The 26370-nt window shown below is 40.2% G+C and overlaps 1 protein-coding gene, 1 long non-coding RNA gene and 1 other non-coding gene across 10 annotated transcripts; 2 read left to right on the forward strand and 1 right to left on the reverse strand.

Moving 5' to 3' along the window:
• The first annotated feature begins 40 nt into the window (after window positions 1-40).
• RC3H2 (ring finger and CCCH-type domains 2) lies at window positions 41-26165 on the forward strand. 8 transcript variants are annotated; one of them, XM_015644813.1, is made up of 21 exons: window positions 41-104; window positions 7211-7507; window positions 8874-8991; window positions 9432-9665; window positions 10518-10693; window positions 10796-10996; window positions 11377-11509; window positions 11754-11872; window positions 12223-12335; window positions 12919-13227; window positions 14005-14219; window positions 15157-15584; window positions 15998-16210; window positions 17259-17414; window positions 17695-17908; window positions 18069-18153; window positions 18673-18754; window positions 18901-19035; window positions 19574-19681; window positions 20095-20243; window positions 20853-26165. In XM_015644813.1, exons 2-21 carry the CDS (start codon window positions 7277-7279, stop codon window positions 21049-21051), a joined length of 3618 nt encoding a protein of 1205 aa, XP_015500299.1. In that variant the 5' UTR covers window positions 41-104; window positions 7211-7276; the 3' UTR covers window positions 21052-26165. The 8 variants fall into 8 exon arrangements, with proteins under 8 accessions (XP_015500299.1, XP_015500300.1, XP_015500301.1 ...); XM_015644814.1 differs by having other exon boundaries at window positions 15998-16168; XM_015644815.3 differs by having other exon boundaries at window positions 20095-20224; window positions 20853-20995.
• On the forward strand, window positions 11175-11288 carry LOC117245239. Its single transcript, XR_004499703.1, has one exon. It is a non-coding gene; the product is annotated as a small nucleolar RNA SNORD90 (small nucleolar RNA).
• LOC107212044 lies at window positions 14797-15546 on the reverse strand. Its single transcript, XR_001524375.1, has 2 exons — window positions 15457-15546; window positions 14797-14982 (listed from the first exon to the last, which is right to left on the reverse strand). It is a non-coding gene; the product is annotated as an uncharacterized LOC107212044 (long non-coding RNA).
• Window positions 26166-26370: the final 205 nt, after the last annotated feature.

Genomic DNA, 26370 nt, shown 5'->3' on the forward strand with positions numbered 1-26370 from the left:
CGCCGGGGCTCCCGCCGCTGCCTCCGCCGGGCCGCGCGCCCGCCCCATGGCGCGTGAGGCCGGCACCGCCCGACCGCGCTCCGGCCGCCGCCCCCGCCCAGCAGGTATGGACCGCACCGTACGGGTCGAATCGGGCTGGGCGGGGGCGGCCGCCGCGGGGGACGCGCTGACCCGCCGGGGCCCCGCCCCCCCCCCCCCTCCCCCCCCCCCATCAGCCCCCATCACCCACCCCGGTTCTTCCTCTGCCTCCCGGCGCTGCAGGAGCTGGGCGGGAGCGGCGTCGGGCTGAGCCCGTCTAGTGCGGCCCGTCGGGGACCGCAGGGGTGTCGGCGCCCGGCGGGCCCCGCCAGGCCGCGGGGCCGGCCCGGGGACCCGGGCAGCCATTTGGTGGCGGCTCCGAAATGACGGCGGGAGCAGGGCCGGGCAACGGGTGCGGGAGCGGGAAGCCAGGGCCGGGGTCAGGAACGGGAAGCCCAGCCCGGCTCAGGAGCTGGAGCCGGGCTGGGCCCGGGTGCAGGAGCCGGGCCCAGGAACGGGAGCTGGGCCCGGGCCCTGGAGCGGCAGCCGGGCCTGGTGCGGGAGCGGGGCCGGGCTCGGGTGCGGCTGACAGCGGCCTGCGGACGGGGCGAAGCTGCGGGGACACTCGCAGGGCCGCCCGGCGTTCCCCGCACCGACGAAAGGACGCAGGAGCTCCCGGTGCCCTCCCCGGCAGCCCCTTGGGGAGCCGCGGCACCGGGCAGGCCGCAATGGGGTGCCTCCCGGCACGGGGAGAATCGCACCGGAGCCATGAATATTCCTAGTCTGGAATACTCATGGAGCTGTGCGTTAGGGTAATGGTGGAGGAGAGTCGTAGTGGGAGACAGGCCCTAGGACTGCACCCACCGTGTCATGTTTTTAGTGTCGTAAACAAAAAAAACACAACTGAGCAGGAAAAGCGTGTCCCGGTTCTGCTGATGCTCGAGGTGCACGGAGGGTTTCCAGTTAAGTGCAGAAGTCAGCACAAAGCACAGGAAGGGCAGCAGGGTGGTGGGAGAGTGATGAGTGTTCAGTTCATGCAGGGTTCGGAGGGGAATGGCATGGATCTGTAACGAGAGAAAATAATGACAGAGATTAGACAGGCAACCAGGAGAATTTCTGTCTAGGCCTGCTTCATTTCCATGCAAACTTAGAATTTTGTTTGGGTTTAATTGTAGTTCCTGTAGCTTCTCTTGCGGCTGTTCCCTCATGGTCATTATAGCTGCATCATAGTAATGAAACTAAAGTTTAAAACAGTTCTTTGGATTACAAGGGTGTAAATTTGCTGTTATGGCAGACAAAAATCTAATTTCAAATGAGAAGCAACCAGTACAGCTGTAAACCTTCTAAATCAAAATACTATTCTTTGACCTTTGGTCTATCCTAAACATCTCTGGAAATACTAGAAATTGAAGCATCTGTGTCTGGTATTAGTCCATGAAACACTGAAGTCTTAATTTTTTGTAGTGAATCACTTTCCCAAGATCTTCATGCCTTTTTAGTGAACTTTTTCTTGTTCCTGCATTGTAAGCAAAACTTGCCCCAAGAAAAGGTGTTTTTTATTAACTTGTATTTCTGTTTTGTTTGAGGTTGTGGCCATTTCTCTCAAAAACACTAAATTCTAACAAATTTTAGTATCAGTGATTTAGGTATCCCAAAGTGAACTCCTGGTCTTGAGTGTTGATCTCATTTACCTAAGGATTTGTTGCTTTCAAATAGATAAAATATTTACAATATCCAGATGTTAATAGCTGATAACACTTGTTAGGAGTATGTTGCATTTCATTTGGTGATATTTTATATACCCTTAATGGGATGAATGTACAGGGTCTCTCCTTGCTCACTGGACAGCCCTAAGGAAAGGAAAAATTTATATGTCCACAGGCATCTTAAGTCATTTCTGTACAACCTTTAGAAAGGCTTTCCAGCTTCTATGGAGCTCTATGTTTTCTTGCCTACATCTCAGAATAGAATTGGTATTTCATTAAAATTGTTTATAAAAATATTAAAATACAGAATTTCTCATCTAAAAAAAATTATAGTTTAAACATGGAGGTCATGTAAAAAAAAAAAAAAAAATGCCTAGAGAACTGAACCATACATGGGAGTCCTTATTCAGGGAAAATATTACCAAAAAGTTAGGAGTTCTACACTGTATCTCTTCTTGGAGTAACTGTGTCAAAGTAGATCTGCTTAGAAATGGATTCTCTTTCTCTGCATTCGGAGAGAGTTGAACTGATTTGAGTGGCAAAAAAAAAAATTCATTTATTTGCCCTTCAGTTGGTCCTGAAAAGTCAATACTGTTACAGAAGCCGAGCTGGTATCAGGCTGATGGCAAGGACAGGCTCTCCTTTCAGGGACACCTACAAAACAAAGGAAAACCCACGGTGGCATTACATAAGTATTTAGGAGATTTTTAAAATCTACTAACATGATTTGTGGTGGCAAGGGTTGAGCAGGGAGGAGAAGGTGTGAACTGCTGAGGATACACTGGTGTTAGTTTGGGGGGAGCTAACCCTGAATTGAGTGAACTTTGACAGTCACTGGGTGGAAATTTATATTGTACGACTGTTGATAGGAATTACTCTTCAGCCACTTGATTTAAGGAGGCAGAGGTGATTCAAGCTCTGGCTTTTTAACCAGTTAACAAGAGAATCTCATAGGTGTTTTGGCAAAATGCAGTCTGGGTACACGTAAATGTTGAGGTCTATGTTTAGGACACGGAAATGGAGTGAAGGTCTCAGGGAAGTTCAGGTTGGACATCGATAAAAGGCTCTTCCCCCAGAGGGTGGCCAGGCACTGGAACAGCCTCCTCAGGGAAGTGGTTGTGGCACCAAGTCTGCCAAAGCTCCAGGAATGTGTGGACAATGCTCCTGGACACATGGTGTAGTGCCAGATACTCTGCAAGAAACAGAGTTGGACACGATGTGCCTTCCCACTTGAGATTCTCTCTGATTCTTATGTCTCCAGGATTTCTATTGGTGACTTTTCTGGAACTTGAATTGAGCTGCAGATACTCGCAACATGAACAGCATTACTGTTCAGTGAAGGAATTGTGTTGAAATACTATATTTAATGGTCATTAAAGACTTTACATATATAGAATTTTCACATGATGTAAAGAGATTCGCATGTGACAGATATTATGGAGTGTAGAAATAAGCAAGTCTGCTCAGTAAAGAGGATTTATTTTAATTTCAAGCCATCATTGCTAAATGATGCAAAGCTGTTACGGGGATGCCCTTCCCTAAGCCTTTAATGAAGCCAGTTTTTTAGATCTATGGATGGTGGCTGTTGAAGAGAAATTAATAAAAGATTCTAGCCTTTCCAGAGAACACATTAATACTGATAATTATATTATGTGATATGTAAGTTTTTGACCTAGTCATGATGCTTTCAGGAGCTACATAACTTAGGAAGGAAAGCTTGGAAAAGCTGCCTCCTTGTAGGGGAAACCAACCATTAATCTGCATAAATGAAAAACTTTAATGGAGATCACTTTAAAAAAGCAGAGGAAATACTGCAGTCAACATTAAGAGCAAGTCAATATCAAGGACTCTAATTTAGTGATTAAAAATCAATTGAATTCTAAGATTTAGGCTTAAATCCACAGTAGGATTGTAATTGAGCCTCAGTTGTGAAAATCCTGTATAATTTCACAAGTTTTGCAAGCATTTCATTCATCAAGAGAGAAGACTTCCCTTTGTTCAGCACTGACAGAATTATTCTATGTCTCATTCTCACCCAAGCTCTGCTTATTTGTCTTTGCTCATGGCCCACAAGAGACCTGATGGAGTCAGCCTGAGCTGTACAGAGCTTACACTGTGGAGGAACTGAGTTTTAAGCCTTCAATTCTTTCTTTGCTAAGGGGTGAAACTTGCCTGTCTACATTTTGGCAACAGCCTAACAGAACTAAGCTTGGTTTGTTCAGGAAATCAGAGTTTAATTATATTTATCATGTCCCGAGGTTATTGAGTAAGCATAACGATTTAGAGTAGTTTCAGAGAATGGCTTGGGATTAGGTCGCTAAAATTTAAAATAAGATTATTAAGGGCATGTAAATCTTACAACTTCGATCATTTGTAAGTGGTACAGCTGTTTGAGGAAGGTTTTAAGGTTTTAACTATTTCCCCTTCCACCCCACCTTGCAATTTCATCAGATATTTTGGTCTAAAATGAGAAAATCAGTCAGTTATCATTGTTTTCATTGTCACTGATTCATTGCAGCCATTACTGCAACAGGAAGATACGAGCATTTTAAAAACACAAAATTACTCAGCTGTACTGGTTTTTATTATTATGTAATTTCTGAACTTAGGCTTGTACGTTTCTCAGTTTGTCATCTGAAGTATTGCTTCTGGTAGTAGTACTACAAAACTGATTATAACTTCACTGTGTAATGATCTTTTAAGCAGCAGCTACTGTGATGTGGTGACTGCTTTCTTGAATGTTTGGCTAGTTTCTGTGTCAGCCATTTCTTTGGGATTTTTTTTGCAGGGTGCTTCTACTTTGACAGGGAAGAGGAGCCCTGTGTAGTGTAGAGATAGGTAACACATCTGCCAGAATGATCAGGCCAGGGGTAGTTGTTCTAATGGAGGGTACTGCCTGTTACAAACAGAATCCAAAGGAGTTCTGTTTTACCTTTATTTTATTTTGCTCTCCTTGTGTTTGCTCAGTTTAGAGCGCAGGAGCAATTTGTTCTTGCAGAAGACATCCCTGAAATACATTGTTTCTGACAAGGAGCAAGAATCTATTAAACATTTGGCTTATGCTTTTTGTAGGAGTTGATATGGTAATTAGGAGATTTGAGACTGTTTTGCTACACACTGGGGTGCAAGAGTGGCAGGAGAGCTGGCAGGCTCAATAAAGTATGGAGATTCCTCCCTGTATGGCTGCTTGAAGTTTAGGGAGTCAAGAGCTTTTCCCAGCTGTTTGCTGGCTTAATTAGATTTTTTTTACTGTCAAAAAATCTGAAGGTCAACACATGCTTAGTAGAATCTGTCATTTGGGATGATTAAACACCCAGAGAGAGATCTTTAAAAATCGGTGGTGCACACTTGAAGAATCTGTTGTGTTCATTTCTATGCTGGTCAGGAAAACAACTGTATTTTAAAAGCTCATAAACAGAGAGGTGGTTTCTTGCAAGTCTCTGAAGCACTTGTGGAAACCAAATGAGGGTATTGTCTCAGAGCAGAGATCCCTGCATCTGAGATAATTAATGAGCAGTGTGGACATAGGGACTGTTTATTAGGAGCTCGTTAGTGACATACCGGCAGTTGAGCTCTCTGTGTACCAGCCTCTTAAACTTTTCCCCACGTGAGTCATGACAGTCACATACTTCCCAGAGTGGTCTGGTTTGTGCTGTTACCTGTGTCTTGCAGTCAGAGAGGTGAAAAAGCACTATCAGCCCTAGGTCAGCAGTGATGTTGATGTTGGTATCTTAATGTTTCTGGTAGTGCTGCAAGAAGCTTTAAGGAAAGTATTTACAGACAGGCTTTGCAGTTCTGTGCATCTCTGTCCAGCGGTTTCAGAAGGGGAGCAGATGTGCTAAAGGAAATGGTGGGATTCTTAACAAAGGAATCAAAAATCTTTCTAGGCCTGTTGGGTCAGTTTGGCTTTATTCTTATTTGTTTTGTTTTTAAATTTCCTTGGTTAAAAGACACGTGTAGCAATAGCATGGTAAAGATGGCTGTTTTTGTTCATCCATGCTAGAGCTTTGATTGTGCTTTCATAGAAGCCAGAGGAAAGTCTGTCCAATACATGGGCATTTTCTGCCTTATGTTGGAAGTGTAACCTCAGCAGTTTGGTTTTGGGAGGTTCAGCTTCCAGTTTGGTGTGTTTTACTATGGGAATTCATTTGAGGCAAAAATTGCTGCATAATATTGAAAAGCTTGCTTGGATAAGGACAGCTTGTACAAGTATCCTGTTACTTAAAGGGCACTGAATGTTCATAGTACTAAATAGGATTTCTAAACAGATGGTCATAATTAACATAAAATACATTCACAGATAAGAGTCTATTTGGTCTTCTAGTAATTCTTTCAATGGTCTGTAATGGTACTTTAGCATTAATTAAACGGTAGCACAGCCAACAATGAAACTGCAGTAAGGAGTTTCTGAATTTGAACACAGAGGGCAGATCTCAGCTTCCTCAGAGCAATCACCTTTTTTCTATCATCAGAGTAAAAAAATAGAATGCTAAACATATAATTAAAACATTTGTGTATTTGCATTTGTAACAAGCTTGTTCCTAGCCTTGAAGTGACCCAACTGGTCTGTTGGTTGCCTAGAGAGCCAACACGGAGGCGCATCACAGCCCAGGGTGGGGCTGTCCCCTCCGGGGTGGAGCTCTCAATGTAAATTGTGATGACGAAAGCGTGGATGAGAACGCTTTTGATGAACTTCTTAGACCGGGTACCTTTTTCAGGAATGTGACTTATATAAGATCCAAAACCAATCCCCATAAAGCTATATTTTCTTTGAAATACACTTATGTAAACAATTTACTTGTACTGGTGCACGAAAGAGATGTTTCAAGAGACAAGGAAGCCATCAGAAGTTATTGCTTGCCTTATCACATGTTTTGTCCTAAATACCTGGATTTCACATACATCAAAGATTTTCTTGCTGTGAGTTCATGGACATAGTTATATGTAAGGTAGAGACACGAAAAGCAAAATTGCACACAGCAATTTCTCCCCCTGAGTGCTCCAGTTCTTGCAATAAATGGCGGAAGTAACAGGAGAATCATAAAACTAAAAACTTGTCTCTCAGTTTTTAGTGCTTCCTTATGGCTCTTGATATTTGTTAGTTGATTTGTATTTTACAGAAAGAGAAAATGTGTTTTTAAAAAAGCAAAGCTCGGTTTAGCTTGGTGTCTCAATAAGATCTGCAGAAGGAAGGTGTTCTACTTAATTTCAAATGAAAATAACATTTGAAATCACACCCCCCAAAAAAATTAATTAATGCCATTTATTGTGAGTAAGTTAAACTTATGGTAGTCTGCATTAATTTAGTTCATGAGCCTTTTTTGGTACAGTTGTTAAACTAACACAGAGTTGGGGTTTTTGACTGCTTCAGCATAAAGATTTGGTTTTATTCTTTGTAATACTGAAATTGTGGTCTGTTTTTTTAATTAAAAATTATTTTAAATTGCCAGAAAGCATGTTTTAAATACTCTGTTATTCACTTACAGCTGCCAAAACATAGTACAGTGAAATAATGGTCTGCTAGCCTGCTAAACAAGTGTCCAGCTTCCACAATGCCAGTGCAGGCAGCTCAGTGGACAGAATTTCTGTCCTGCCCAATCTGCTACAATGAATTTGATGAGAATGTGCACAAACCCATCAGCTTAGGTTGCTCTCACACCGTGTGCAAGACCTGCCTGAACAAGCTCCATCGCAAGGCATGTCCTTTTGACCAGACTGCCATCAACACAGACATCGATGTGCTTCCTGTGAACTTTGCACTCCTCCAGCTGGTTGGAGCCCAGGTATGCTTGAAGTAGCTCTTTGTTTTGCCACTTTGTGTTGTTGCCTTCTGTGTGCCAGCTGCAGTATGTGTGCTGCTCTTTCTTCCTCATTTTAGCCCAAATAAATGGTAAGGCTTAACTGTGGTCTCTCTAGGAGTCCATACATACTCTAAAAGGAACTGCACCATTTCAGGGCCATTTCTCATAAAATGAAAATGTGTTCTAATTGTAGCCTGAATTCTGATTTTAAAAGGCTCTTGAGCTGTGACTGGAGAAAAATCCCCTTTGGGAAACAGACAATTATCTGTCCCAACTGTCAGTAGAATGAGTGAACCTGCAGACTGCACTCGTTCATCTTAGCCTTCTGAGAAATCTCATTCCTAAATGTCACATGTTTGGAAGTGGCTGTTTAACCAAGTTCCAGAAGTGTGTGTGTACAATTTTTTTTTTCAAATATGCCTGATGATGGCTTTTCAGTTGCGTTTGCAGACACTGGCTAATCAGGCCAGGAATGTTCCCTGCGCTGTCTCGTAGCAGTGGCAAAACAGTGATTATATAATCAGTACTGCACTTTATGGAGACTAAATAAGTCTGTTCCCCTTATGCTGATTCATGTGCTTTTTCATGTTACTCTCTCTCTAACACCTTGGTGGAGGCAGTAAGATGTTATTTACTTCGCTTTTTAATGTCCTGTCACACGCCTTGACACAGCTATTGGTAATGACACTGTCAGAGTGGTTTTGTTTCTCAAGTTCACGTGTTCCTTTCATTTTTTTTATGTGTCAGATCACTGTCTTGATCTTACAACATTTATTTTCATGGTTTTCTAACTTCTTGCAATGCATTTAAAACAATTAACTTATTATGACTAGCATTCCCTCCATTTTCCTTATCTGACCTTGTTACTCTACTTCATGTTTTTTTCCACCAAGTTAAGTTTCCTGCTTCTCTTGGAAGATTTCAGCATGCCCAAATGATGCTTAAATGATTTTTTAACTTTGCTTTATTGTAGTCTCACTAGTTCATTTTGTCCTATAGCTTCCTTTGTGTGTCAGTAGTAAATCATGCCGATCTGGTATACCAATCACCTCCTCAGATCTTGTGTTCTTCATCTTTTAGACGTTGGTTATTGTTTTCTACCCTACTTCTGTTTTGAAAGTGTTGAGTAATAACAAAAACCATCTTTCATCACCCTAATCCTCATCTTGGGCCCTTTTTGTTGTTCCTTATGCCATGTACTTGCCCTGGGTGGTTCCTGTGTTTCCCTGCTCTCAGAGCAGTGCACATCTGCAGTGTTATGTAATTAATGGTGATGTGGGTACCATCGGGGAGGTCAGCCAGGTGTACGTAATTCTTCTCCCCCTTCCTCCCCCTTGCATTTTTTTAGGTACCTGATCATCAGACAGTAAAGTTGAGTAATGTAGGAGAGAACAAACATTATGAAGTAGCAAAGAAATGTGTTGAGGATTTGGCACTCTACTTAAAGCCATTAAGTGGAGGAAAAGGTGAGTCCCTGCTGAACAGTGGAATTTTGATGTAGCTTGCTTTTAACAGCTTTGTGTTTTCAGCACTGATTGTAAATGTCAGTGAGATAATACTCTCATTTTTGTAATAAAATTGCCTTGTGTCTCTTAAAGCTTATTCACACTTGTGACACTTGTTTGTGGTTTTTTAAGTTTACAAAATACTCTATTTAATAATACTGCCTTGGGGCTAACTTTGTACTAAAGCTGAACTTTCCCCAAAGGATGGCTTTGATGTCAGTTTAAGATTTTAATTAAAGTTCTTTTTGATAAAGAATCACACAGAGCTGCCTAAGAGAAGGGAAGGTACCTGTGACTGGTATCCAAGTCCTAGAGAAGGATATATACTGTTAAACAGACTTTTTTTGTCTCACTTGGATGAATTTGATGAGAAGCACTGCTTTTTCTCCCTTTCTCTGAAGGTGTTGCAAGCTTGAATCAGAGTGCACTGAGCCGTCCCATGCAGAGGAAGCTTGTGACACTGGTGAATTGTCAGCTGGTGGAGGAGGAGGGTCGGGTCAGAGCCATGAGGGCAGCTCGGTCGCTGGGAGAGAGAACTGTCACAGAACTCATCCTGCAGCACCAAAATCCTCAGCAGCTTTCTGCCAATCTCTGGGCTGCTGTCAGGGCACGAGGGTGCCAGTTTCTAGGACCAGGTAAGGGACCTGGACACTTGGATCAGAATATATTTAGCAGTACCTTTTCTTTACAAAAGTGTTTTGAAATTTCTTCTGTTCAGTTGAAGATGTTCTGTGAGGAAGAAAGGAGAAGGGGGAGGGAAAAAAGCCCCAAATAGTAGAAAAATCTTCTCGCTTAAAGTTCTTGGTTGTTTCCTCTGCCACTCCATTAAATGTTCTTTGAAACTGGGAGGAAGTATTTCAAAAATCCTGGCAAAGAGGAGTCAGTAAGCACACGCTGTGCACAGTTAGTAATGGAGCGTAGCAGGCTGGCTGTCCTGCTGCCTGTGATTGGAATTGAATAGCTGTCTATACAATCAGCCTAACCTCAGATGTACATACTTTTGAAATTTATAATGATTCATATCTCTGATAGAAACTCATAGTTAACAATGCAGCTAAAGCAAGCACAGACACAAGAAAATTCTCTCTAAAACAGAAGTTGTCCTCTCTTGATTCTGGTAACTGCTGGTAGCATTCCAGTACTGTTCCCATATTTATTTTATAGTTTCATGGTGTGTCACAGATGAGGTGTCCAAAAGGACAATGGCTACAAGACTGCACAGTAGAGAAAAGTATAAAAACTGCAGTACTGATGTGTTTATTACTGGAAGTTAGTCTTGGCTCTAAGTTTGCTGTGCTTAGAGTGGTTCTAAGTATTTCTTCTAAACTAACAACAGCTTTACTAAAAAAGAAGCTTTAAAAGCTTCTTTTTTAGTAAAATAAAAACCAGTAAGGAATTACATTCAAGATTATCTAGATGCTTCTGCTTATCTGTTCAAACTTGCTGTTTTCTGGAATATATTTAACTTTCATTTTTGTGTGTTAAAGCTATGCAAGAGGAGGCACTGAAACTTGTATTACTGGCACTGGAAGATGGCTCTGCACTCTCAAGAAAAGTTCTGGTACTTTTTGTTGTGCAAAGGCTGGAACCAAGATTTCCTCAGGCCTCTAAAACAAGCATTGGTCATGTTGTGCAGCTACTGTATAGAGCATCATGCTTTAAGGTAAAACACCTCAATTGTGGTTTGTGCTATGCTGCTGTTTATTATGATGCATGTGGAGATCTTTGATTAAAGAAGGAAGGTTTAACTATTACTATTTATTAGGTCACTAAAAGAGATGAAGATTCTTCTCTGATGCAACTTAAAGAAGAGTTCCGGAGTTACGAGGCTTTGCGGAGAGAGCATGATGCCCAAATTGTTCACATTGCCATGGAAGCAGGACTTAGAATATCACCAGAACAGTGGTCTTCTCTTCTTTATGGAGACCTGGCACATAAATCACACATGCAATCCATTATTGACAAGGTTTGTCAAAAGGATGATTTCAGTATCTCTGTAGGATTAGTTTTGACTCTTAAACGTTACAATAAAAATCAGAGAACTTAATGAATTAACTTTTTGTTCATAATCCTATCAAATATTAATTAAAACTAGATTGAATTTTTTTCCTTTGATGTAGCATATTCATCATATGAAGTACTTTAATTAACTTTTTGGTGTCTTATGATGAAGCTTCATAGGGCAGATTCTGAGTTGAGAAATAAAATTTCTCTCCACTGATCCTCTCTATATGCCATCTGAAGACACTGTATATTGCATTTAGAAACCAATGTCATTAATATCTTTCTAAGATTAGTAGCTGTCAGTTGTAAGATGCAGCACACTAATGGTCCCTTTATTTTCAGCTTCAATCTCCAGAATCTTTTGCTAAGAGTGTACAAGAATTGACAATTGTCTTGCAGCGCACAGGGGATCCTGCAAACTTAAACAGGCTGAGGCCTCATTTAGAGCTCCTGGCAAACATAGATCCAAATCCAGGTATGCAAATCAAGCTTTTTTTAAGCTTTTCTTGGTATTCTTCATATCTAGCAAAGTAAATTATTAAGATGCTAATCTCCAGTCCTGCTTTTGAAATTCCAGTTGATGAACATAATAAACTCTTCTTCAGGGCTCTCTGAGTCCTGTGCCATTACTTGGTATTGTAAAGTAATACAAGATATGCCTCTTATTTATCATACTGGAATTACTGACAGGGTGAAAATCCTGCTTTTCATAATTTTAGATGCAGCATCTCCAACATGGGAGCAGCTGGAAAATGCAATGGTCGCTGTAAAGACTGTGGTCCATGGGCTGGTGGATTTCATTCAGAATTACAGTAGAAAAGGCCATGAAACTCCACAGGTAACCAGACTTGATGATCATTGCATTATGTCTTAATGTACATTTACTGAGAGATGCAACTTTGAAAAATTACTGTTGATTTGAAATACTTATGGCATTCCCTGTGGGATAATTGATGATACTGTTATTTACTGCATTCAGATTTTGAGAACCTAACGTTTGTGAATATGAAATGCAGAAGAGCTGGCCATAGTGAAATCCATTCAAGGACAATTTAGCCTCTAAACAGGGAGTGTCCTTGTTTTTCTGATTAAAAATATAAAATGTAAAAAATGTACCATGGTTGTATTTTCTGTATTTTAAGCCTACTTTTATGTGAATGTCTTGTGGTTTTTGTTGTTCTTTTTTAGCCACAACCAAATAGCAAATACAAAACAAGTATGTGCCGTGACCTTCGACAGCAAGGGGGGTGTCCAAGAGGAACAAATTGTACATTTGCTCATTCTCAGGAAGAGCTTGAAAAGTGAGTGTGGGAGACTTTTTTCCTTTTTTGTCCTCCTTTAAATTTAAATCCAAGCAATCTATAGAGATTTTTGAAAACAGTCTCTTCCATACATTCGTTCATTTGGAGGGATTTGTGACTCTTAACATGACAATTCTTTATATGAAATTGAAGATACAGCAAAGCGATGTCTGCAGACTAATTCCAGTTTTACTTTTTTATTTTACCCCATACAAGGTAAAATTTTCTTTCCTGAAACTGAGTCTAAACTCAGTGTCTTTCAGAGATTGGTTATATTGCCTGCAAGAGAGAATGTTTATTACATTTTAATTGATTAAGGAGTGAACTGAGTATTTAAACAGTATGTAGCTCTGCATTCTTGAAGCTGTTTTCACCCAAATGCATTTTCAAAGAACTGCAGAATGGGTCTTTTAAGAGGAGAGATCATTTTGGGTTCCAATTGTTGAAAATAAGTTTGTAGTTTTTTGGTGTCATGTTCCTCTCAATCCCTTCTTTTTGCTAGTTTTACTGATCCATTAAACTTCACAATAAGCACTTTTTATACCATCTTTTCTTCTGTGTGTTTGCACATATTTGTTTGTAGATATCGCTTGAGGAACAAAAAAATCAGCGCAACAGTGAGAACATTCCCCCTTCTGAATAAAGTTGGCGTAAACAGCACCGTCTCAACCACAACAGGAAACGTGATCTCTGTCATAGGAAGCCCCGAGGCAACAGGCAAGATGGTGCCAAGTACTAATGGAATAGCAAATCTAGAAACTGGGGTTCCCCAGCTGATCCCCCGCTGTGCAGACACCTCCCTGAGAGCTCTGGAGAACACCAAGAAGGGAGGGAAGACTGGAGCCAATGGCCAGAACGCTTCTGGCTCCCCTACAGAATCACTTCCTGAAAAGTAGGTGACTTCTTTACATCAAGGCAATATAACAGAACATTCTGCTTTTAGATTATCTAAAATAATAAATGGAGTTTGTGGGTGGCCAACAGAGAATGTGGTCGTGGCCTGCAGTAATTGCTGGTGCTCTGTGGTTGCAGAGCTGTGTAAGGTCTTGCACTGCAGTGCAGGTACAGTCACACAAAGCTTGTGAGTTCAGGGTGTCAGAACCCATTGTTTAGCTGTGCATTGTAGACAAAATGGTAAAGCTCTTCCTTTATCTGTTACTCAGTTGTTCTCAGCCTGGTATCTTATTTACTGTTGGGTTATTACATAAAAAGGTATGACATACAAATAAATTATATGTGCACTACATACTGTTGGGTTATTACATACAAGCATATTATTGCATGCAATGAATTGTACTCAAAATTTGGCATTTCCCGAAACCAAGAAGGATGCACAGAGTGTGCACTTCCTTGAAACCTTCTAGTTTTGGGGTTTTCACTTAAAATTTCTTTTATAATTCTACAGGAAGTGCTGAGTCTCTGAACAGCTTTTCAAAGCCTTTGTCTTTACCAGAATACATTTACAAAGGGTATCAAAACATTTATGCCCACTTTTGAGTTCTCCTAAGAAAAAAGTCTAAAATGAAACATCAGTATGGGGTATGAAATACAAAATTCCAGAGGAAATGACAAGGCCCAGATTTCCATGTTACGTGGGAGTATGCACAAAGAGGTGACTGACTGAAATAAGTGAAGATCTGCTTAATGATTTCTTGGTAATCCTTTTCAGTAAAATTGGTTCTCCACCCAAGACTCCTGTAAGCCAGGCAGCAGCTACCTCAGCTGGTCCTCCTAATATTGGAACAGAAGTTAATTCTGTGCCTCCAAAATCCAGCCCGTTTGTTCCCAGAGTACCTGTCTACCCTCCACATTCTGATAATGTTCAATATTTCCAAGATCCCAGGACTCAGCTGTCATATGAAGTTCCACAGTACCCACAGACAGGTGAGTGAGATGAGCATTGATTAAAAAATAGCTCTGAACTTTTCTCTAGGAAAATAACTTTTATGAGAGATAACTTTTATGTCTGTTTTGTTGATGGCTATTTTGTTTTCATTAAATATCAGCTGAATCTTCACTTAATGGAATACTAATCTTGTTAATTGCTGGGTGTGTGAGGGACATGCAGTTTGCTCCCAGTGTTGGTGGTTCTTGCCTTTGTGCATGTTATGCAGCTTATACTTTGGCCTCCAGAAGAACTTGAACCTCAAGGTCTTTCATCTCCTTTTTCCTTTGTTAGCATTTAATTGTTTTTATTTAGGCTTGCTCTTGCCATGGCCTATGCATAAGGGTATCCATGGGCAGGATTTCAGAGGAATAGCATGCTTCTGCTGGGAGGCCTACACATCTTTGTGCTTGCTCAAATGTTTTTGGAAAGTTCCAGTTATCTTTTTTGGGTTGCACTGTGCATGTTTATATTCAGGCAAACAATCGCGGTTTACAGCACTGAGTTATTCACAAGCTTTCAAAAGGTAGAAGTGTTCAGGCAATCCTCTCAAAAGAAAGAACAATAAGTCAAATGTGAAATGGTTATTTATAGACTTTTTACTTTTTAGCAATATGGATTTTTATTTTAGGGAGAACTGTTTTAACTTCCTATATAAAGAACCGCTGAAGAGCCTGTGTTTTCAGTTCCATAGTTACACCACAGTACATAGGAGCAATATTTTCCAAACTGGGTCCAGTTGGTGAAGGGCCAGCACTGCATCTGTAAATGTGGTTGTCATACATGAAATGATATTTACAGAAAGATGATAGAGATTTGTAAAGTTTGATTCCTCATTCTCTAAAGGTACTTATCAATGCTATTTACAGTTTTAGAAGGTGTAAAATTTTGGGTCATTTGTGGTTATATTAAATACCCCTTTTTCCAATTTTTAAGGGTATTATCCAGCACCTCCAACAGTACCAGCTGGTGTGGCTCCCTGTGTTCCTCGCTTTGTGAGGTCCAATAACGTTCCAGAATCCTCCCTCCCACCTGCTTCCGTGCCATATGCCGATCATTACAGTACATTTCCCCCTCGAGATCGACTGAATTCTCCCTACCAGCCTCCTCCTCCGCAGCCGTATGGACCAGTCCCTCCTGTCCCCTCTGGAATGTACGCTCCAGTTTATGACAGCAGGCGCATCTGGCGCCCACAGATGTACCCACGAGATGATATTATTAGGAGCAATTCTTTACCTCCCATGGATGTGATGCACTCATCTGTCTATCAGCCATCATTACGGGAGAGGTACAACTCTCTGGATGGGTATTACTCTGTGGCTTGTCAACCTCCAAACGAGCAGAGGACTGTGCCTTTACCAAGGGTAAGTGAGAGCCAGGAAGGGAAGGCTCTATGCAGAGCTGGTTCTGAAGGTCATTATGGGAAAGTTGGTAAATAATTAGCATAGACCTGTTTATTACAGTGATAGAGACATGTGACTTGGACAAAGTTCTTGTTTTGTTTTTAACCTTAAAATGGGCTTGCAAAACAGACCACTGTAGTCTGCATCAGGACCAGAGCCCCTTTGCCTCTAATGCCCATATATGTTGCTTGAATTAATTGCATCTCTGAGTTGCTATACATGGGCCTACAAAACCTTGTGAAATTCTTCAAGTGGTATCAGTGGAGGGTTACAGACCACCTTAGGAAATTTGGGGATCCAAATGTGTCCCGTGCAAGTATTTGCCTTCTGATCAGTGTGATGGGATTATCCAGTCCTGTATTTATTCTTTCTAGGAGCCTTGTGGTCATTTGAAGACTGGTTATGATGAGCAGCTGAGACGGAAGCCAGAGCAATGGGCACAGTACCACACACAGAAAACACCCCTGGTATCGTCAACCCTTCCTATGGCAACACCATCTCCAACGCCACCTTCTCCTCTCTTCAGTGTAGATTTCAGCACAGAGGTGGGAAGCCAGAGAACCTCTTTATTTTCCCTTCCTGCTTCTGTAAGATGCCATTTAATATTTCTAGTAAAGATTTTCTACCTACCATTTATTGTTCATAAAATTAAATTAATCTTCTAGCAAAAGAAAAGTGATATCTAATAATGATGCAATTCAGTTTGATATTAAGGTGATGCTAAGCATGACTTCCAAGAAGTGAAATGATTCAATTCAGCCTCACTAAATGAAATGTAATTTTATTGAACTGCTTTGTGAACCTCCAGGTTTTTATGTAGTTGTGTTTTCCATTAAGAAGTACATTGCCTTTGATACTCCAAATGGCTTTGATTTGATGAGTAGCCTGAATCAAACTTCAAGTGCTTATCAAGTCCCAAAGAATAAATTCCCTTAGAAGTGGCAAAAGGCATTGGTAGGACATTGTGTACTTCTGTGATAAGTCCAGTAAAGAAGAAGAGGAACTCAAGAAATGGCAATAGTGAAGGAAATGTTTTTTGAAGGAAAAAAACATTAAAACATTTTATTCTGTCTCTCTGAATTAGATGCATCTAAAAAACTAGTTTGAAAACCACTGTGCCAAGCACACTTAGCTGTGGTTTGACAGTTTTGCTGGTGATATTTGAGATGTTAAGAATGACTATTCAGATCAGATCTTGTAGGTGTACCTCAGGTGCCTTATGCATGCATTCAAGGTGGATCAGGATTTAGTCATTTTCACCCAAGTTAGAGGGTTGTAAGTTGTATTTCTGTTTACCTCTGGCTAATACATTAAATGAAAATATATGGCTTCCTCTCAGTTAAGTTACTGTAGATATGTGCCTATAGAAACCAGACTAACAGATTCCAGTCTCTCATCTTGGCAGGCCAGGCAGTTATTTGTATGGCAGAGTTTGCCCTCTGACAGCTGCCAGGGGCACTGGTTTAAAATTTGACAAAACAGCTTATGTTGTCCCCAAGTCAAGTCTTGAATATGCTGGAACTTCTTGATTGACTTTGAGATACATTTACTGATATTTAATTAAATTATCTTCTCATTTTAAAACTGAATTCCCTGTTTTTATTATTCACTGCTTATTTATTCCCTTTTCTGTAGTTCTCAGAGAGTGTCAGTGATTTGAGTGGAACTAAATTTGAGGAAGACCATCTCTCTCACTATTCACCGTGGTCTTGTGGCACTATTGGCTCTTGTATAAATGCTATCGACTCAGAGCCCAAGGATGTGATTGCCAATTCCAATGCCGTGTTAATGGTAGGGGTTTTCTGCATATTCTCTCATTAGTGTGATGATCCTTACATGCTGAAGTGTCTTCTGTTTGGTTAAACCAGCCTTTTTTAAAAAAAAATAATAAAAAATAAGGTGATAGCTTCCGTTATTAGTATTTTAAAGTAGTTCTGCTCATTTGAAGTTGTTTGGAATATCCTTTCCCAGTTTTGTAAATAGGCAACAATAATGAGAAAGTTACTGGCCAGCTGAAGAATGTGCATAACCTCAAATGAGTCCATGTATCTTGTGTCTCCTAAATATGTAGGATTTGGACAGTGGGGATGTTAAAAGGAGAGTGCATTTATTTGAAACGCAGAGAAGGGCAAAGGAAGAAGATCCTATAATCCCGTTTAGTGATGGACCCATCATCTCCAAGTGGGGTGCAATCTCCAGGTCATCCCGCACAGGTTATCACACAACAGATCCAATCCAGGCCACTGCTTCCCAAGGAAGTGCTACTAAGCCCATCAGTGTATCAGGTACAAGTTCAGGCTTTGTGTGATAAGAATTCATCATTTATAAACAACGTGAACATTTAATTCTCTTTGTGCTTACCACAGCTATGAAATGCCAAGAGCTAAAGAACGTGTATATCCCACTGAAGAGAAGATAGTGAATGCTATCTTAATTCTTTTGCAGATTATGTCCCTTATGTCAATGCTGTAGACTCAAGATGGAGTGCCTATGGCTCAGATTCTGCCTCCTCAGCACGTTATGCAGAACGGTACGGACTCCTTCCCAAGCTCTGCTCACAGCTTTTTCTGTAGCTTGCAGTTCTTCAAAGTCCTCAGTGTGTGTGTGGGGAATCTGCAATGTCTATTAATAGACATTCTTAATTTTAAAGTAAAAGACTTTTTACCTATCCAGCATAAAGCTTTGGAAAAAACTAGGTTAAAGCTTGTGTAGTTTTTAATACTTAATGCAGATAATAGTGCACAATTACTAGCAGTGTATCCCTTGAGAGACCTATCAAAGAACTGAAGTCAGGTACTGCCAAGTTGTCATGTCAAAATCTTGAGCAGTTTTAGATTTTCTTGCCATACCTTACCCATGTGTAAAATAAGGATGTATGCTTCATACAATGCCTTAAGTATTCCGAGCCACAGTGAAGATGAAGAACACATTGTCTAAACCACAACTAGTTTCCGTCCAAAAATCTAAAATTGATAGACTAATGAAGTTATGGGATGTTTGATGTACAGAATTTGTTTTTAATTCCAGTTTTGCCTTCTTTCTTTTAAAGGGACAGGTTTATAGTCACAGATTTGTCTGGTCACAGAAAGCATTCCAGCACTGGAGATCTACTGAGTATTGAATTACAGCAGGTAAGACTAGTTATTATACCATGAGGGTTTTTAAATTTAAAATAAACTGTTCAGTTAAGTGCTTTTAAATAAATTTTCTTAGTGTAGCTGTCTGACTGCACATGGTTGAGGTTTAATGTTTGGTAACTGACTGTTTCTTTCCAAAGGCCAAAAGCAACTCCTTACTTCTTCAGAGAGAGGCAAATGCACTCGCCATGCAGCAGAAGTGGAATTCTCTAGATGAAGGCAGTCGTCTTACCTTAAACCTTTTAAGCAAGGAAATTGATTTGAGGAATGGTGAGGTAAAGAAAGGGGTAATTGGGATGAAACAAATCTTGGAGGGTGTTTATATATATACAGAAGCACATGAATTTTAACTAAGAATTGAAACTTGGTTTTAACACTCACAAATATTTATAGCACATTCTGTGCAAGTTGAGTCGCTGTTGTTGCACTCAGTTATTTCCCTGAGATAAGGCAGGTGCACCTGCTGTGCTGCTGCTCTGACACGCATTTACAAAGTGGGAAGAAATGTGATAATCATTTTCATGCAATCATTAGTTTTTGTCTATTTGTATGTGTTATAAATCTAAACATTTTGTCAATGGACTCAAATTTCTTTAGTATTCATTTTATCACTCTGTTTCAGTACTTTATTGTGATTCGATTTAGCCTTGTTGTCTGTTCCTGAACTTCATTTTTGTCTGACTAGCTCTCTTGTATTGTAGAAATGTTGTGTGCTAGGAATGCATCTTCTGTTTTCACTTTAGTACTCTAGTGTTGTGTGAAGCCAGTGAAAAGCCAACTTGATACTTAGAGAATATATTAATTCTTTTTTAGACTGATTATCCTGAAGACTGTGCAGACACAAAGCCAGACCGAGACATTGAATTGGAGCTGTCAGCCCTCGATACAGACGAACCTGATGGGCAAGGTGAACAGATAGAAGTGAGTACAAAAATCTGTGTGTCTGAAGAGGTCACTGGGTTTTCTCATTAGTCTTTATAGTTTAGTATGTTGATAGCAAAGCTTTTTGGTTTTAGTCCTAGTAATGACATCCAGCATTTCCCTTATTACTTATCACTTGGGGTCTTGTACTTCTCGCTAAGATACCTGGCAGTTAATACTAGCGAAGTTAAAAACAGCTCTCAGTTCATACTCTTCTTGTCATTCACAGCCAACTTTGAATAATTGACTTTTCCTTTAGTGAAATGAAGTAGACATTCCAATAGTATGACATCAAATTAAGGAGTGTTATGACCAGACTCCCGTTTCCATTAGCATAATGTAGTGGAACTTAATAGGAAAATGTAAAGCTGGTAGGGACAGAGTTGATGGGCATTTCTCCTTTTCTCTTATAGGAGATTCTGGACATACAGCTAGGGATTAGCTCCCAAGAGGATCAGCTGCTCAATGGAACAACTGTAGAGAATGGGCATCTGCTAAAACAGCACCAGAAAGAATCTATGGAACAGAAGAGACAAAGTTTAGGTGAAGACCTTGTGATTCTGTGAGTGTTAGACAAAACAGCAGTGTCTGCCAGTGTTAGACAAACAGAAGCATCAGAATAGTGGAAGCATGGTTGTATAAGGATGAACTACGTACCTGCTCAGACTTGGATTAGACATCTGCATTGTTTGTACATGGTGGAGCGAGAAGAACCTGTTAGGAAATAGAATTAGGCCACAAAGCTGAAAGTCCCAGGCTGGTACCATTGTCCGTATGCATCGTTGTAATTGTACACACTGAAATGTGTCACAGCTGTTCAAAATACCTTTCACAGTCAGTAAGCAAAAAATGCAGAATATTTTTATAGTTAACAGAAATTAAGAAAAACTTCAAAAGGTTAAATGGCGGACTGTTTGCACAAATCTCCGTGGAGAGGTAGATTTTGAAATACACTATTTTAGGTTTATATGTTCTGTAGTCTTTAATGAGTAAAGCAGCCTTTGAAAATGAGGCAGACTACTTTAACATCTCGAGCATACCATTCCAGAGGAAGATGTTTAGCCTGTTGCTAAAAATGAGTTTGTCAGTATTTATTTAATGCACACAATTCAGTTCCGGATACTTGTGCATGTCCTTGTTTAATATTTGTGTAACTTATTTTTCTCCTCAGGGAGGAGCAGAAAACAATCCTGCCCGTAACTTCTTGCTTCAGTCAGCCGATCACAACATCTGTTAGCAATGCAAGCTGCCTGCCCATCAGCACATCAGTCAGTGTTGGCAGCCTCATTTTGAAAACTGCTCACATTATGTCTGAGGATAAAAATGACTTTTTAAAGCCTGTTGCAAATGGCAGGATGGTTAACAGCTGAAAGGCATTCATCTTTCCAGCTTGTGACCACACCATGGAAGCATTTACACTAGCTTTTTATATATATAATATATATTATATAATGTATATTTTTTTTAAAAAAAATAATATTGGGGTCATGCATTTCCTGTGGACTCTTTGATACTTCAAGCCCCTCTCGCATTAGCATTCTGAAGAAAAAAAAAACTTACTTTAGTAGGGTAAGGCGTTCACTTTCCACAAATGAATGGAATTTGGACATTGTTTTACTTAAGCTTAAAGCAGCTTTTTATGAGTTTGTAGCAATCCGGTGCGGTATCTGAGCCATTCTTGTTGAAAATGGCTTCTGTAGAAAACTAACAACTCAGTTATTTAAACTAGCAGGATCCTACGATGATACATCTAGTGAAAGGAAGACTAACTTATTTGTCTCTATTTTGTTTCACGAGAGAAGAACTTTTGTCTTGTTGCAGCTGCTTTTTCTTTAGTTGTGGAACTTTGCATGGAGTCTTGTTTCCTGTTGGAAGACTGAGAGGTGGAGATTTGGACTTGAGGCTTTTACAGGGTTTACACACATTAGCTTTGCACTGCGTTATTTGCAGGTCTGTGGGGCAGTGCTTTGCTGCAGCTTTTGGTTTCCATTCCCCCCAGTTTATGCTTTAGTACTCTAGATACACATACACAGGCTACTTGTCCAAGTAAAGTTATCAGAAGTAAATCAAGTGCCTAAGTCCTCCAGCTAATGTGCTAGGTATTGATTTCCCCAAGCTATACATGAAACAATTTTCAATGATTTTGAGAGGTTATGCACTAATGTAAAAGCAATTTTAGGTTTTTCCTTCTTTTTCTTTTTTTTTTCATTAATAGTTCTCAACTTGGAGATTATAGGATCCAGATGACTTGGCAAAAAGTATCAGGTGCTCTTGGCTTTCCTTTGAAAACCCTGTATCTAGTGTTTGCACTGACTAACAAGATGGTATTGCTGTTTTTTGTACTGTTTTGTTTTAATTTAAACTAAATATTGGGAATTTAAGGTGGTTGTAATTACCTTTGTTAAATGTTGTTAATCGTAATCTTGTATTCAGGTTTAATTTCTGTTTATTCAGTGGCAACTTATTTTCAAAGACCTTGAAAATACAATGAGATAGCATTATCTGACCTTCAGAGTGCTGAAAACTGTATGAATTTATGCCCTGCTAAGAGGTGACTGAGAATCATGTTAGACATGTCAACTGAAAATTGGTTTTCATAAATACACGTGAACTAGAGCCCTGGGCATATTTTTTGAGAAGCTTAAAAATTCACTTTTTTTTTCTTTTAAGAAAGCAGGACTCTCCCTCCTGATGATTACTATCTTCTTGTTTGTCCTCTTACTTTTCTTTGTGACAAGTTTTACATTTTTTTATGTTTTTATTAACTTCTGTGAAGTTGTTTACTCTGAAAATTGTACTGGAATATTTTAAGCCAAGCTGATCTTTCACCAGGTGTACTGCATGTAAGGGCTTTTCCTGCTAGCAAAATGCTTAAAGAGGATCATGTTACTGGTCGTCTGAGTTGTTATTTTACAAAATCACAGCTATGTGGTCGGGTAAGATTTTGATAACTGTTTTGTGCACGCTTCTGGGGGGTGGGGGTTGGCATTTCCCTGAGGGTTATTGATTAGACTAAGTAAATATTGGTGTTTGATATCTCTCCTAACGAACCTGTCCATGAAATAATTATGTTGTAAATATACCTGCAAATCCAAGGGTTAGTTTTGATATTCTGGTGTCAGTATGGAAGATCTTACACATCTATTTAATACTCCAATGTCAAGGAATGTATGTAGAAAAACAGTCAAGTAGTCTTTTCTTAGTTTCCTTTGGCTGTTGCTGTACCTTCTCCAGCCAGTGCCACCTCACTCTAGGGTTAGACTGACGCTTCTTTCACTCGCTACGTGAAGTGAATGGATACAAGAACCAGACCACCTTTGTCACCTTAACTTATTTCCTATTGATGTTAACTTTAACTTAGAATGTTAGACATAAATATGATTGTTGTATATTTTATACCAAGACCATTCTGTAAATATGAATTTATATTACTTTTGAAATGCTTCTGAGATACTATTATTTGCTGTACAATGTAATTCCAAAACAGATATGCAAACAAGTATGTCTCTTTCATGGATATTTAAACAGTGAGATCTTCCATGTTGAAGGTGATGTAATTTTTTTAAAAGATTTTTAAATTTTAAATTGCTATTTTGTTACAAAAATAGAGAAAATATAAAGGTTTGAGAAGTCCTTATTTGCCCTCAGGGAAAGAGCCCTCTGTGCACCAGAACTCCACAGAACATCTTCAGCATGATCTGAGGGTGAATATATACTACATAAATTGATTGTGTATTTACCTTAACTTTTTAATTTTAAAATGGCAATTTTAAAAACTTGGTTGTGCTCTGCTGGAGGGGGTTGGGATAAGCTGCTTACACACATTTGCCTGTTTGTCCAGTGAAATGACATATTCCTGCCAAGGTCTTGGCATATTTAAGAACAAACGTATCTCAAGACTCTTGTCTGCAGCAGGAGATCCTGTGATAGAGCAGTTCTCCAGGATGACCATACACTTCATATGGAAAGTTGGTTTTACCAAGGCTAGAGTTTTCTAGTTGAATTTTTAACCTATAATGACAGGCAAAAGAATTATCTGGGGGTTTAACAGCATGCTGGCTGTGTGGTTTTTGCCATGAAACTAATGCCCTCCAGTGCCCTGACAGGGAGAAGAAGCTGCAGGTGGAAACACCTGGCTCTGGCTTCCTTCTTTGTTCAAGTTTCAGCCCTTGACCCTTTACAAACAAGTATGTATTCATTTGTTAGTTGTAAATCAGGTGCCTTTGGGCTATGGGAGGGCTTATTTTCTGACACTGAGAGAGTGACTTACCTTTGTGTGTCAATAGCAGTGATGCCCATTTAGGTTTTGGCCTAATTTACTGTGCTGTCAGAAAAGAAGGCCCGGAGCAGATCGGGGAAAGAGATTGGCTCTTTTGCTTTGCTTGGACAAGCATTTTGAGTTGGTTTGGTTTGGTTAATTTTTTTTTTTTTTTTTTCCCCATTAGGGGTACAGCAGGGATTTCACATGCAAGAGAGACAGGAATTATTAGTATCTAAGTTAATTGTGTTGCCTCACTACCTGGATTCATTCCTTGGTTTGCCTCATTTCCCACATAGGTCTTTATAGAGACTAATGCTTGTGCTGGGAGAATGCTTGTGTGAGAAAATAACTATCTGTACATTCTTAACATATACTTAGAGCAGAGTGATTGCCCTGCTACTGATATTTTGTTCCTGTAAACAGGTGACAAGAAATGAATCTTAGTGTTTATGCAGATTTTGCATTGTAGAATGTATACTAGACCCTTCAAAGGCAAGGTTAGACTCTTTGCAAAGCAAACTGGCGTTGGTTCTTGGTAGTCTAGTACAGGGACACTAAAGTTTGGCATTTGATTTAGGAAAACAGTTGTACACAGCTGATTATGTTAAATAAGCTCTTAATTAAGCTCTTTGTAGAAGTCTAATTTGGAAGGTTTTAGTGCTTTGATAACTCAATTGAAATTTTAATTTCTCCTGTACTCAAGAGCTGAATGCTGTTCTTGTATAATAGTGTACTAGGCTGGATGAGGTACAAAATAATGCACAGTGGTCAGAAACAGCTGAGGAAAGAACGCTTAAAATAACTCAATCTAAACTCAGAATAGTTCCAAACATTGGTTTTGTTTGCTTTTTTAAAGCACAAGTTGTCAAGTTGTACCTGTTGCTGTACATAAACACTGTATGCCAGCAGCTCCTTGATCATATTTGTGAACAGACTTTTCATTAATTATTAGACTGGTATTAAAGGAAGGTGTTGAAATTGAAAGTGTAACAAAATGAGAAGCGATCAGATGATCTATAGGCTGTAAAAGTCCATTTTTATGTTGTAGTTTAATCCCTTTGTTAGGAAGTTCCCTCTCATTGAGGGACCTCTTCTGCAAGCAGAACACAATAAACGTGCTTTTTTAAATGACCCAATTTCCCAGTATAAATGAACAGCTGACTTTGGCAGTAGTCATCCCCCTGCATCTCTTTGCTGGCAAGGGAGCAGGACAAGGAGGGGGGGAAAAAACCCCAGAACTGTCACTGATGAGCTGAAACAAATCTGAATAATCAAAATGCCCAAACATAATTCTACACCCCATTATTTAAGGATGCTTGTGGAAGCTTTTAATCACTCAAGATTTTGCTGTAAAAGCTGAAATAAAGCAGAGCCTGGCTGCGTTTCTTACTGCCAAAAGCCAAGGTCATTTGCACATAGCCCATGGATTTCTCCAGAGTAGATCTCCGTTACCCAAGGCATGGGAATGCATGCGTTTTCTTAGCTGGGCAAACAAGTACATTATACAGTAGTTGTGATACAACACACGTGGCTTTGATTTGTACTGCACATACCCACTGTACAGCCACTCCGAAGTATTGTGGTTAGCTTGCAGCATCTGCTGTCGCATTGATACTGTTTACTGCGTATTCTTTTCCCTGGAAGTTTTAAAGAAAATTTTTTTTCTTGTTGCATTGATTACATTTTATAAATTTGCTTAGCTGGAAAGTTTGGGAAAAGAGGCCTGTTTGTCAATTGTACAACCGATTGTGAAGCTCTAGTGTGAATATTTTTACGTCTGTATTAGACATTTTCTTTGCAAATCTATTGTTCGATTGAAATGTAAATGAAATAAAAGATGGTGTACACCCATCATGTATAAAGCAGGCACCATCGCTACGATGGATTTAATGCTCATTTTTATGGCGCATTCTCAGCTTCTATTTAAAACTATAATTTAAAGAAAAAAAAAAAATCTGTAAAATGAAATGGGGATATATGGGGGAGTAAATTCTATTCCGTTTATTTCGGTTTTGATTCCCAATGGTAATGTTTCCCTTCGTGTTAGAGTAGGGGGGCCCCGGCGGGGCCCGTGTGTCGCTGTAGCACTGACGTGCAGAGGTTGTAGCTTTGGCTGGGCACGGATAGAGCATCCCGGTTCGGTGTTTGAGAGACTCGATGGAAGAAGTTTGCAGTATTGACATGTATTTGCATGCACGAATAAAAATTATTTGTCCACCTTAACGGGCTGTTTGTCGTCAGCGGGGGCTGGGAAGCTGGGAAGGTCCGGGAGGGAGCGGAGGGAACGGAGCCACTCCGGGGTGGGGGGAGCGGGGCCGGTGCCGTTCCCCGGGAGGGCGGTCCCGCCGTGCCGATGCCGCTGCTGGTGCCGTTCCCGTTGCGCACGGTCCCGCCGTGCCGTTCCCGGTGCCGTTCCCATTGCGGGGCG

Source organism: Parus major, chromosome 17 (assembly GCF_001522545.3).
Source record: "Parus major isolate Abel chromosome 17, Parus_major1.1, whole genome shotgun sequence".
Lineage (NCBI taxonomy): Eukaryota > Metazoa > Chordata > Aves > Passeriformes > Paridae > Parus > Parus major.